General features: G+C 36.1%; 1 protein-coding gene across 1 annotated transcript in view; it reads left to right on the forward strand.

The window, feature by feature from the left end:
• The window catches only part of LOC126974717 (lysosome membrane protein 2-like), a 107,978-nt gene that overhangs the window by 77,957 nt on the left and 15,231 nt on the right, over positions 1-14,790 (forward strand). Inside the window, exons 3-6 of the mRNA XM_050822309.1 lie at positions 5,708-5,818; positions 8,334-8,478; positions 11,021-11,162; positions 13,603-13,803. Of these exons, the coding sequence (XP_050678266.1) occupies positions 5,708-5,818; positions 8,334-8,478; positions 11,021-11,162; positions 13,603-13,803 (599 nt within the window). The remainder of the gene's footprint in view (positions 1-5,707; positions 5,819-8,333; positions 8,479-11,020; positions 11,163-13,602; positions 13,804-14,790) is intronic.

Genomic DNA, 14,790 nt, shown 5'->3' on the forward strand with positions numbered 1-14,790 from the left:
AGTTCTAAACAATATGTTATGTTTTTTTTAAAGTGATAACCCTAACTTCTAGGATTAATACACAAATAAAACATGAAAAACAAAATTTTATGAACGATACGGGATTCGAACCCACGACCTCCGGCGTTCCGTGCCGGTGCTCTAACCAACTGAGCTAACCGTTCGAGTACCGCCTCGTTATGAAATTCTGTTTGCTTTGTTCAACTCTCAGGTTGTGGCTTAATCTACAGGATCTACTTTACAGTTGATAACCTGCTCAACCCCAATATTTGCATATTAGGAAATTGACTTGAGATGTCGCTTTTGTAAATCTAAACAATATGTTATGTTTTTTTTTAAAGTGATTCACGTGATTGAACCGTTCGAGTACCGCCTCGTTATAAAATTCTGTTTGATTTGTTCAACTCTCAGGTTGTGGCTTCATCTCATCTTCAGCACCGGCACGGAACGTCGGAGGTCGTGGGTTCGAATCCAGCATCGTTCATAAAATTTTATTTGTGTTATAGTAGTTGTTGAGTCCCTACTGACTGGCCTACTCTGTAGAGGCCGCCGCTCGTACTTACGATTTCAATACCTACGCGGGGTATGAGACAGGGCTGGCATTAGCGAATAATTATCAGAGTGAATTTTTACGTTGCGCACGCACACCTTATGTCCGGTTCCTTTAAATATTTTTTTTTTTGGAACGAAACGTGAAAGAAGTTCAGAGAGATCTGTCGGTAGGTACCTAAAAATACTATGCTCTTAATAGTGATTTTCATTATTATAACACTAGAAATAAGGGATTGCTTGTAATTCTAGTAGGCTTCATAAGATACATAATAGCTTTAAGGGTAAATGTATACACTTCTACAATAAAGTCCCAGCCACTGTTCAGGCATTATCTATAAATAAATTTAAATGTTTTATAAAAAAAAATGGCTCTGTCGTAAATCCTATTACTCCACTGCTGAATATCTAAATGATCGGACAGCCAGGGACTAGATTGTGATTATTTTATAGCGACTGTACAATATTGTATATTTTTATTGAAAAGAGCGCAAAAAAAAAGAATACTGGGAGAGTTTCTTGCGCCGCTTCTTCTCTCTCAGAGCGCCATTTGTTTCCGAAGCGGTAGTAGCATCTAGTAGTATAAGAAATGACATCAAAAAGAATTCTAAAGGAATCAATTTTGAGAAAATAAATGCCTTTTATGCCTTTTACTACCGACACTGGTAGGAAGTAAGGCAGACAAAAATGTTGTGATACGCAGAAAACTAAAAATGTTTGATCGGTAGTCGGATAGTCGTTCGTAGCTTTGATATGATGGCAGACGATTTTAACAGAGTGCTTGCGTTTTTGTGAGAGGAATGGATGAACGGTATTTGGATGTTTATTAATTGTTAGTTATTAAGTATTATTAGGAAAAAAATCCAGAAAAACGTTCCAAGCCACAATCATGTCGAAATTGAGTTGAGAACACATAACTGGTCACGTAATTCATATTAACGGACTGACAAACAAAAATCGCAGCCCTACTATCACTCTTTAAATGACATAATGACTCATTAGTCATACCCACATGTATGGAATACACTAATATTTATTAAACTTTAAACACGAATTCCTTAAAATGTGATGTTTGTGGCTTGGAACGTTTTTCAGAAACTACTTCCAATTATGTAATATGTTTAGTTTGTTTGTTTGTAATTAATTAGTTACTTTAATATTGTAATTGGCTCACGCCGTTTTATTAAAGTATAAAATAATAAATCCTAGGTCCTAAAAATTTAAAGAAATAAACATTTTGACTGTTGCTTCTTAATACATTTTTGATAATGTCCTGTATGTTCATAAGCACAGTGAGGAATTTTCTAGAAATTGTGACATTCTTAAAGTTAACACGAGGAACAAAACTTGCTATGCCTACTACTCGGTTGGGTCGTGTTAGTAAGTCTTTTGTTGGGCGATGTATATGCTTCTACAATATGATCCGAGAAAATGTACAAAACAAATGTGTTACGAAATTTAAAAGAATTTTAAAAAATGTTTGTGTGGGGAAGATTATTATAGCATATAATAAACGATTTTCTTAATGACGCCACGGACTGGGAATAAAGCGAACACCCTCAGGCTCTTTAACTATAAATGTTTATTGTACGATACGATATCACATTGTAATCCACATTTTATATTTAAAAAAAAAGCCCGCTGAGTTTCTTGCGCCCATTCTTCTCAGGTCTGAGGCAGTCTCTTTTGAATGGGTGGTAGTTTTTGACGTTCAATAAGTGATTTTAAATCCTATTTTGAATAAAAATATTTGAATTTGAATTTGAAAATAAAATACTTCGACGCTTCGTTTATTGTAGGATCCCGGCATTAGACAAATTTAGTCAAGACCATTCGTATCATACTTCAGCTACCAAGCCTCTTGTAACTTATATATTATACTGAACTACGACCATTGGACGAGAATTAAATAAAATTCAATATGTATCGGTTTTACTTAATTTATATACATACATAATAGCTTTAAGGGTAAATGTATACACTTCTATAATAAAGTCCCAGCCACTGTTCAGGCATTATCTATAAATAAATTTAAATGTTTTATAAAAAATGGCTCTGTCGTAAATCCTATTACTCCACTGCTGAATATCTAAATGATCGGACAGCCTGGGACTAGATTGTGATTATTTTATAGCGATAGAAATGACTGTACAATACTGTATATTTTTATTGAAAAGAGCGCAAAAAAAGAATGCTGGGAGAGTTTCTTGCGCCGCTTCTTCTCTCTCAGAGCGCCATTTGTTTCCGAAGCGGTAGTAGTATCTAGTAGTTATTAGAAATCACATCAAAAAGAATTCTAAAGAAATCAATTTTGAGAAAATAAATGCCTTTTTATGCCTTTTATAAAGAAATATGGTTTCTTTCTAATTGTATTAAATCATTTAATGGTATTTAATTACATGTTATTGAACTAAATTATGCGGTATAATAATATTATCATTTAATACCTTCTTTATTACTAGAGACCGGATTATATACTACAAAAAAATCCCAAAATATGCATGCAAGTAAAATAGCTAAAATATGCACGTAAATCCATAAAAAGGGCTAAAATATGCATACAATTAAACAGGAAAAAATAAAAAGTTATATTTTTAAATAATAAGTTATATTTTTAATAAAAAGTTATATTTTTAAATAATGTTATTTTTTTTTATAAAGGCTTGTACTGACAATCGTATTTGTGAAAAAAACTATTACACGATATACCTACTTAGGTAATAATGAAATTTAAGATTTACGTTTAAAAATATGTACTACTAAGTACTGTTCTAAATGTTCTGTAGACAAATTGTGTCTATGATCGCTTAGTAAATTTTTGTAAGCGAAAAAGGAGCGTTCTACGTCTACTAAGGTTCCTGGGGATAATTTAAATTTGGGTGCAATGTTTGGGCTTACTATGAAAAGCATCGAACGATGAGCGAGATCGAAAACATTCATAATATTTTTTTTTTCTAAAATATGCAACTACTACTGAAAAGGTACTGAATAATCCGGTCTCTATTTATTACAATTTTGTTTTATCTACAAATGTATAATAGCACGTTGAATAAAAATTTTCAAGGTTTTTGTTTTGTTAGAAAGGCATTTATTTTCTCAAAATTGATACCATTAGAATTATGTTTGATGCCACTTCTAACACTACCACCGCTTCGGAAACAAATGCCGCTCTGAGAGAGAATAACTACAGATTTTTATCTTTCTGTGGTAATTTATTATACAATCTACAGCCTATGTAACTTGCGGCATTAATATTGAAAGGCCCTACACTTTTCTTACGCTTCCTCGCTACGTTAGTGTGAATAAATAAAAAATTACGCTTAAATATTTCATATTTTATTACATCGCTGTATGTTCTAACATAGCAAGCTACCACAGACAATAGTTTTGCTATCACATTAGAGCAAGGAGATATAGATCCTATTAAGCAGCTAAATTTTTAATGTCCGCTCACAATCTATTAACAGTTTATAATCTCACTAGATTAATTACAATGAAACGGTTCGTACAATTTACCCGTGACAAAATACGTTGCTTAGAGCCGGTTTTAAATTTAACAGTTATTGAATGCTATTTCTGTTAATTCATCCGGAGTAATAACGTTGTGGGAGTTGATTTATAACACTTATTATACAGTAATAGGCTAAACACATGGCCGTACCAAATACGAACTGGTTTAGGCTATCATTGAGACTCGAAACGATACGAATGTACCTTCCAAGTTGAATCGTACTCACGTCTCCTGTAGTGGAAGGATGATTGTTCAAAATTTATACTGGAAGTAGGCGTTATACTGCCATATTAACTATCCAAACGTTATGAGTTTTCTTGAGTGTTACTTCCTACTATTTGTCTTCAAACAATTCGACGAGTGTTTCGCCTCTACACGAGGCATCCTCAGGAGATGTTGACTCACCAAACTCAGGCACGAGACTGATCTTGAATGTTAATTCCGCCAATATTTGTCTCCAAGCAATTGGACACGTGTTTTGCTTCTACAGAGGCATCCTCAGGAGATGTTGACTTGCAAAACTCTGGCACGAGACTCGATAAATATTGGCGAAATTATCGCTCAAGATAACTCGTAACAGTTGCGATTGTTCTTAAACATAAATAATAGTTAGAAAAAAATTATAAAACACGCTTTTAAAGAAACTGTTAATATTGTTTTCATCAGAAATATTAGTAAAAGTAGATTCATTTTGAAGATAACTTTAAATACACCACTTTTTTACGTTAAATTACATTTTATATTAGTTAAATCGCACTATTCGTAGTGTAAGCTTATTTAAAAATATTTTCTACTTTTTAGTTTGGTTTTTTAATAGCGTGTTTTTTAGCCTTTTTTAAATATCATTAATTTTGCTTTTTTCGTTTTAAAACAATGATAAATTTTTAGTAACGAATTAGCACGCGTCGAAGTATTTGGCACAAAAACTTGCGTAGTAAAACTTTGTAAAAGTAATAGTACAAGAAATAAGAAAGACACTGGGAACACATATCATTAGTAAATATTTTATATTTTATTAATTTCAATATAAAATAACACAAAGCGTATGTTACAAAATTTTAAAGGTGCCATTGAGTGTCAAGATGCCACGCACACAAGCATCTAATAGTTGCCGTAATAAAAAAGCTATTGTTCTTAGGTAGTCCGTAGTGCGTAGTTGGAGCGCAGCGGAGACCAACCCTTAATCTAACATGCTAATGAAGCTTTGTCACCTGATGTTAAGTGATCACCGCTGTCCACATTCTCTAGCAACACCAGAGAAAGCACAGGAGCGTTGCTGGCCTTTAAGGAAGGTGTGCGCGCTATTTTTTTGAAGTTACCCATGTCGTATCGTCCAGGAAACACCGCACAAGGAAGCTCATTCCACAGCTTCGTAGTACGAGGAAGAAAGCTCCTTGAAAACCGCACTGTGGAGGACCACCACACATCCAGATGGTGGGGATGATATCTTAACTTGTGGCGTGTCGTGCGAAGGTGGAATTCGGTGGCAGGAATCAGGTTCAAGGTTAAACAGTGTTTCCGCCGCACAAGGAAGCTAAGAGAAGCGTGTTAAAAATATGTCGTTTATGTGCTTAATTTCATGAGGTTCGGTGAAGGCATTACAAGCAATTCATTCACATTTATTATATTATTTTTATTATATTTCAGGCTCCGTGGGCCAGTCGGTGTGGGGAGTCCTTCTCATTGCAATATCTATTGGAGGTTTCATTGTCAGTCCCTTGGACATTTTGCTGTGGGAGAAACTCAACATGAGGGAAGGTAATATTGCTTGTTTGAGTATCCATTAATAACGTAAGGTCAAAGTCAAACTTGTATTTGCATAAACATGTTAGATTGATGATAAATATGTATTATAAAGTACATGTTTGCCATACTTATGACGTGCTACAAAATACATTTTACATTTCTAAATTAGTTACATTAATATTAGTGTTTAACAAATTATTGTTTTTTTTTTCATCTCAATAATCCAACACGTGTAAAGCCCAAACATAAACATTGAAGAATCTTGAGTGAGATCAGGGGTGGGGGGAGTTGAGGAATGGTACCTTTTTTATGATTTTACATTTAACTGATTATTCTTTGAACTTATTTGAAGATCGCCTGAAAATTGGTTCATTTATTTTAAGTAAACAATATATGTTTCTTAGATTAAGGATTGGTCTCCGCTGAGCTCCAACTAGATACCGCACTAACTATGAACAATAGCTTTTTTATTAAGGCAACTATTCGATGCTTGTGTGCGTGGCATCTTGACACTCAATGAAATCTTGCAAATTTTGTAATAGTGTTATTTTTCATAAAAATTTATAAAATACAAAATACTTGCTGGTGATATATGATCCTAGTGTCTTTCTTATATCTTTTAATATTTTTACTATTGTTTTTACAAAGTTTTAAAAAAAATTAAAAAAAAAAGTTTTAATAGGCAACCCGGCATTTTAGTTTCAATTATTAGCAAAGTTTAACAGATCATCTGGCACGTCAACGCCCAAGTGGGACTTACTTGCCGCACTTTGCGACTACGCCTGTGGTATCTAGTTGGAGCGCAGTGGAGATCAATCATATTTTTTTTTGACAGAACAGCGTCTGTCGGGTCCGCTAGTGTAAATAAATTCAAAAAATGGCAATCTGAATTGTCTCGTTTCAATTAATTTTATTGGCAATAATCGAATTAAGATTCAACATATAATTTTAATGGTCATTTTACTAATTTATAGCACGAATGTTATAAAAATGTTGTAATGTTTCATAACACTCTCAATGATGACTACGATCGCATTGGCGATGGTCAGTTTGTGAACGTTACAAGCATATTTTACACAAATAAAATTTGAAAAACAAAATTTTATGAACTATGATTCGAACCCACAGCCTCCGGCGTTCCGTTACGGTGCTCTAACCAACTGAGCTAACCGTTCGAGTACAGCCTCGTTATAAAATTCTGTTTGCTTTGTTCAACTCTCAGGTTTTGTTTGTGTATTAATCCTAAAAGTGAGGGTTATCACTTTAAAAACATAACATATTGTTAAGCATATTTTAGTTTTTTTTTTGTTTATGAAAATAAGGGACGTGACGAGCAGGACGTTCAGCTAATGGTAATTGATACACCCGCAATGCAGTGCCGCTATGGATCTTTGAAAAACCCAAAAATTCTGAGCGGCACTACATTTGCGCTCGTTACCTTGAGACATAAGATGTTAAGTCTCATTTGCCCAGTAATTTCACTAGCTATGGCGCCCTTCAGACCGAAACACAGTAAGTAATGTTTACATATTACTGCTTCACGGCAGAAATAGGCACCGTTGTGGTACCCATAATCTAGCCGGATTCCTGTGCAAAGGAGCCTCCCACTGGTGAAAATGAGAATATAATCATTTAGAGCGCTTTCGCACTACGTCCGATTCGTATCCGTGAAAACACGGTCCGAAGTAGTCGTAGAACTATTTCTATGGTAGTTTACGCACTGGATCCGGCTTCCGTCGTCCGAATTCTTTCCGTCAACCGTTAGAAATAGTTCTACGACTGCACCGGACCGTTTTTCACGGATGCGGATCGAAACGGAACACATCCGTTTATTGGGTACAAAGTATTTTATATGTAGTAAATGTAAAAAAAAAATCGAGTACCCACTCTGTTTAAGAAAAATTCTGTCAAGATTATACGAACAATAAACAAATAGAATCCCAATCCCATATTAAAAAGTCGTCGAAAATGTCTGAGGGGCGTTGTATATACGTTTACTCGTACGTTAGACAGATAACATTAAAACATTCATTCAAATTAACACCCTATTTTGTGGCAGTAATGTTCAAAGTCTATTTATTGTATATACTCATAAGAAGCTCTGACGCGAACACAAGCCAAGAACATTATGTTTTGGCAATTGAAATGTAATTATTAAGCAAAATGATTAAAAACATCAAGTTAGTTAAACAATTTTGTTTATTTAAAGTGGCACTTACCAGAAATACGACATTCCATTCTTTTTAAGAATGGATACGATGTTATTTGGACAGTTTTTCACTGAAAACTTTGTCATTGCGTGACGTTGCATTCAAAGCGCGGTCGAAACACAACGAAAACTCTGCCTAATAGACGCGTAGGCTGAGTATTGCCTACTGTGGTATTGCTTTAGACAATTGTTGAGCGTAATAATTGTTAGACTAGTTGTAACAACCCTGTTTGTCAACTACGTAAATTCTTTCGGCCTTTTGCCAAAAAACCATCAACATAAGGTCTCCGTAATCACCACTGACATTTCTATTTCCAGGTTTGCCTCCGTACGAATGGTGGTCGGACCCACCAGATGAACTATTGATGAGGATCTATATCTTCAACGTTACAAACCACGACAGATTCTTGAATGGACTTGATGCGAAGATCAACGTTGAGGAGATTGGTCCTATTGTTTATTTGTAAGTACATAGAATCACACAGGAAAATCTATACGAGTATATATAAAAATGAATTGCTGTTCGTTAGTCTCGCTAAAACTCGAGAACGGCTGGACCGATTTGGCTAATTTTTGTCTTGAATTATTTGTGGAAGTTCAGGGAAGGTTTAAAAGGTGAATAAATATTAAAATTCTCAGAAAAAAATAAATATAAACAAAATTTTTGTTCTTCCTTTGACGTGTCCCCCGTCGTTCAGAAATCAAATTGAAAGAATAATTTATAATAAATAACTAATTAGAATCTATATATCTTTCTATCTCTCAAGAGGTAAAAAATAAACTTAATTTTAGCTAATAGTTGGTAGATTAACTACGGTTGTTAAATATCTATCATATTATTTTTATGTAGATTGATAAATCTTAAGTTTTGTCACAAATTAATTTATGGACCATTAGAATCCATCTTTTATTTCGATCGATACTTAAGACAAAGAGTGCATCCTTCTATCTTTGTGAGTGACGATTCAATTCTTAAAAACAAAATTTTCTTTATTATATTCAGAATAACGTATGTCGGGTCAGCTAGTTTTGAATAAAAAAAATGCTCCGAGGCATTGACGTACTATAAACTAGACTCCCAATCGCCTATTAAGAGGTCGTCAAAAATGTCCGAGCGCCGTTGTATATACGTATACTTATACGTACGTTTAAGTTATACAGATAAAATTAAAACATTCATTTAAATTAACACCTTATTACGTAGCAGTAATGATCAAAGTCTATTGTATACGCTCATTAAAAGTTCGGACGCGAACACGAGGAGGCAAGGACATTATGTTTTAGCAATTGAAATGTAATTACTTAGCAAAATGATTAAAAACGTCTAGTTAGTTTAACAGTTTTGTTAATTTAAAGTGGTACTTACCTGAAATACGAAAATTCGACCTTTTTTAAGTTTGGATATGCTGTTATTAGGACAGTTTAACTTAATTTGACTTAAAATCTTATGCCACAAGGTGACGAGCGCAATTATAGTGCCGCTCAGAATTTTCGGGTTTTTCAAGAATCCTGAGCAGCACTTAATTGGTAGGGTGTATCAATTACCATCAGCTGAACGTCCTGCTCGTCTCGTCCCTTATTTTCATAAAAATAAATAATAAAAGTTTTTCACTGAATACTTTGTCATTGCGTGGCGTTGTATTCAAAGCGCGGTCGAAACACAACTGAATGTATACTCTACCTAATAGACGCGTAAGCAGAGTGTTGCTTCAGACAATTTTTGAGCGTGATTGTGAGTCTTGTTTTTTATTTTACGTGAATGAACCGAGGTTTTTTTGTTCTTACTTCTAGCTAGTTTTAGCTAGAGTGGTCGGAGATATAAGCATGCTCTAACAATTTAGTCAAAGAATACGTTACATCTGTCTGCCTCAACATTATCTCAACAACTCATATCAAAAGCAACAAAAGTACCTAATTACTAACTATTACTAATTGTATAACTAATATACTAATGATTAAAGTTTTCTTTAGTGTTAATTCCGCCAAAATTCGTATCGTGCCAGATTTTGGCGAGACAACACGTCCTGAGGATGAATGATGGATGAGGTGTAGAGCGAAACATGTGTCGAAGTGTTTAAAAACAAATATTGGCGGAATTAACACTAAAGAAAACTTAAATCATTTGTATAAACATGGATTTCCGCAAAGTATCTCCTACTTCAATAAATTTTCGTGTATAACTAATTATAGGTAAACACCACATACATTGATACAACGGAACAAACCGGCCCTAGATGACAGTTATGGCATACTTATATTAAATTGTTGTACAACGCGTAACTTTAACACAAATAATACACGGTAATAATGGTATTACCCGCCGCGATGGCAAGCGTCCTGATGGAATGACGCTGGTGGCTTGGACACGGGGAAGGGCGCTGGAGTGGGACGCGACTTGCGTCGACACTCTGGCTCCTTCTCATGTCCAAGTTACGTCAGTTGGTGCGGGGGCTGCTGCTTCGACTGCCGAAGACAGCAAGCGTTGCAAATATGTTGGTCTCAGTGAGTCATACATCTTTGTGCCGTTGACAGGCAGACACTTGGCCCGTGGGGCCAGAGGTGCGGAGAATGTTCAAAATACTATCTTCGCGCATCAATAAGGCTACTGGAAACCCAAGCGCTGGCAGCTATTTCGGTCAACGGATCAGCCTTGCTATCCAACGCGGTAATGCTGCCAGTATTCTTGGTACGCTTCCACGTAATGATAGTTTTAATTTTATATAGTCGTAGTATTGTAAATATAGCTATAAGATTTGTTTTGTTTGAATAATATATTATTGTAGAATAATACATGTAGGTATGTTATATATTTCAAATTAAATACAGCTTAGGTAATTAGTTATCAAAAAAAAACAATAATAAAATATACATCAGTATCTTTCCCGCATTGTTATGGGCAGGGCGTATCAATTACCATAAGCTGAACGTCCTGCTCGTCTCATCCCTTTTTTTTTCATAAAGAAAAATACCTCAATGACTTCAAAAGCTTTTTCATGTTATTACAGAGAGAAGTTACTGCATTCAAACGAGACATTTAATGAAAATAGCACATTATCGTACAAGGCGAGGAGGTTTCTTGTCTACCTTCCAGAGAAGAACACAATAAATCTGAACAGCACTATAGTTGTGCCGAACTTAGCACTCTTGGTAAGTAGATTTTCTTTTGAAGTACCTAAAACTTCTTATCCACTGACCTGTATAAATACCACTGTACAGGCTGTTCTATATTATGTTTGAGCAATTTTTTTGTACCTATTCGAAGCGCCACTCGCGACCGTCCGGAGAACTAATTTTGACGTAAAATACAAATGACTGCAAAGGAACGTACAATACTTTCGGTCGTTTTCCGTGTTATTTATACTTCAAGAATCAACGTAATAATATACACTTTTTTTTCTATCGATGTTTGTTTAGCTGAGGTTGTCATTACTGGTTTTAGTACCGCAGACTCTCGCTATATGGCCAACAGCGCTAAAATGGCGTTTATCAAACAGGCACAAAAGCACTTTGACAGCCGCCAGTCCAGCGTTACATTTTGCGCCATTTGGTAATGCCTTACGACACATATCATACTGCCTCTGTTATTAGCAGGCGACGTTGATGCTGCCCGTATTGTCACTTCAATAATAATATTGGGTTTATCTATTACTATCTGTTTATTATTTTAGATGATGCCGGCTTGATTATGGGTACCACAACGGCGCCTTTTTCTGCCGTGAAGCAGTAAAAATGCATACCATTATTGTGTTTCGGTTTGAAGGCTGCCATAGCTAGTGAAATTACTGAGCAGATGAGACTTAACATCTTATGTCTCAAGGTTCAAGATTATTGGGACTTTCAAGGATCCTGAGCGGCACTGCATTGTTATGGGCAGGTCGTGTCAATTACCATCAGCTAATCGTTCTGCTCGCCTCGTCGCATATTGTCATAAAAACACAATCCTTTTTTATAGCAAAAATAGTTATCGCTCCGAATTTTAATCCCGTCAATGACAATAACTTCAACATAATCTGATACGAATACAAGGTTAAGGCTTCCTGCAACATCGCTAATGTAACATTAAACATTCACTAAATTGCACTTAACACATTTTTTCACCTTGACATCAATATTGTTGTCAAGTATTATTGTTATTATGTTTCGCTCTTCTGTCTAAAGCTAACGTTTCACGGGCGTCCCATTGTCTGAGTGACTAAGAGATTGGATCCAAATGGATATACGTAATATCTCGACTTAAATGACGGGCGTGGGGCACGTTTCCGTTTCCGTTCCGTTGGTCGTGGTCATTTACAATGAGTTCCGATTTCAATGAGGTATTAGTGTATTTTAATGCTGTTTATTTGTTTTTTTATATAAGAGGGGGCAAACAGGCAAGAGGCTCACGTGATGGGGATTGGTGAGGCAAGCGTCTATGCACATCCGCAACAACAGGTGTCAAAAGTTGCCGGCCTTATAAGTGGGAGTATGCTCTTTTCTTGAAGTTCCCTAAGCCGTATCGGTTCGGGTAAATAGCAGCTGATAAGTAATTGATTCCACAAAGTGGCTGTGCGAGGCAAGTAATTCTTGCAAAACGCGTGGTTGTGGAATGCCTGCAGTCAACGTGATGCGGGTGGTATTTTGCATTTTGACGTAATGTCCGGTGGTGGAATTCCGAAAACCCGAACAGCTCCTCTGAGCACTACCCGTGATAAATCCGGTAGAAGATGCAGAGAGAACCCACATCTCTACGCAATGCCAAAGAATCAAGCCGATCGGCGATAGCTTAATTGGCGATGATTCGAGCCGCTCTTCATTTTATGCGGTCAAATGGAAGAAGCTGGTACTGGGGAGCACCCGCCCAGAGTGAACAGTACTCAATGTGAGGCCAAGTTTACGCTTTCAATTTGCGATTTGTGTACTTTCGTCTACATAACAATGAATACTGCTGATTTGCAGCATATCATTGATATGCAGAAGGAACTGTGTAGGGGATAGCACGAGTACTGTGTGATTTTTACGTGCAACTTTGCGCTTATTACTTTACGTGTACCAAAACAAATTTTATAGTTAGGATGATTTCAGTATATTTATCTGAAAGCTATTTAAATTATCTATAATACTAATTACAGTTAGTATGAAATTGTCGGTGTTGCATTCTGGCTACTTGTCATTAAAATGAAACCTCATTGGTGCGAGATATTAGGGTGAAATATTTTTAACTTTCTGTATTAAAAAAATGTACAACATTGGATTGTTAGGCTTTCATGATGAGTTATCCTCAGTGTTAAACTATGGAACGAGAGGTCGGTGTGTCAAGAGTTCCTAAGGAAGCCTTATGTATAGGCAAACCACATGTCAAAATGGTTTCCGTAGAGTTTTACGTTACGTATCGACGTGTGTATTCCCTTCTCTTCAATAACAAATCCCAGAAGCGTAGTTCTGATTCATCTGAAATTGACAAGAGATTGGGGGTTGCAGCGTCAGCTCTGACAAACGAATGGAGCTGCTCCTTATTATTTTAGTTAACCCGACGTTTCGAGACCTTTCCAGATAAGGTTTTCAGGGGGACCAAAAATATAAATAAATAAATATTATGTTTTTGTTGCAGGGCATAGCATCTCGTCTTTATGATGCAAATTACTTTATGAGAACCGGCTTCAAATTCCTGGCGAACTCACACGGGAGCACATTCTTCAATCAGATCAGTATATACCAATATTTATGGGACTACCAGGATTCAATATTGGAGACGACCAAAAGCTTAGCACCGAATATGGTGCCCACGACAAATATGGGGGTATTAAAAGGGGTAAGATAAAATGTAAAAAAAAATATTTTCTTAATGGTACCACCACCTTAGACTATGACAGCTGTTAAAACGCCGATAATAATATTTTATAGATAATAAGCCTTTAGAACAAAACTCTATTTTGGGCAATTCACGCACACTAACAAAAAGTATCATACAAATCGCGAGTGTAAGACGTAGCTTGACACGCACACTAACACAAAGTATCATACAAATCGCGAGTGTAAGACGTAGCTTGTCACGCACACTAACACAAAGTATCATACAAATCGCGAGTGTAAGACGTAGCTTGTCACGCACACTAACACAAAGTATCATACAAATCGCGAGTGTAAGACGTAGCTTGTCACGCACACTAACACAAAGTATCATACAAATCGCGAGTGTAAGACGTAGCTTGTCACGCACACTAACACAAAGTATCATACAAATCGCGAGTGTAAGACGTAGCTTGTCACGCACACTAACACAAAGTATCATACAAATCGCGAGTGTAAGACGTAGCTTGTCACGCACACTAACACAAAGTATCATACAAATCGCGAGTGTAAGACGTAGCTTGTCACGCACACTAACACAAAGTATCATACAAATCGCGAGTGTAAGACGTAGCTTGTCACGCACACTAACACAAAGTATCATACAAATCGCGAGTGTAAGACGTAGCTTGTCACGCACACTAACACAAAGTATCATACAAATCGCGAGTGTAAGACGTAGCTTGTCACGCACACTAACACAAAGTATCATACAAATCGCGAGTGTAAGACGTAGCTTGTCACGCACACTAACACAAAGTATCATACAAATCGCGAGTGTAAGACGTAGCTTGTCACGCACACTAACACAAAGTATCATACAAATCGCGAGTGTAAGACGTAGCTTGACACGCACACTAACACAAAGTATCATACAAATCGCGAGTGTAAGACGTAGCTTGTCACGCACACTAACACAAAGTATCATACAAATCGCGAGTGTAAGACG

This window comes from Leptidea sinapis, chromosome 33 (genome assembly GCF_905404315.1).
Source record: "Leptidea sinapis chromosome 33, ilLepSina1.1, whole genome shotgun sequence".
Taxonomy (NCBI): domain Eukaryota; kingdom Metazoa; phylum Arthropoda; class Insecta; order Lepidoptera; family Pieridae; genus Leptidea; species Leptidea sinapis.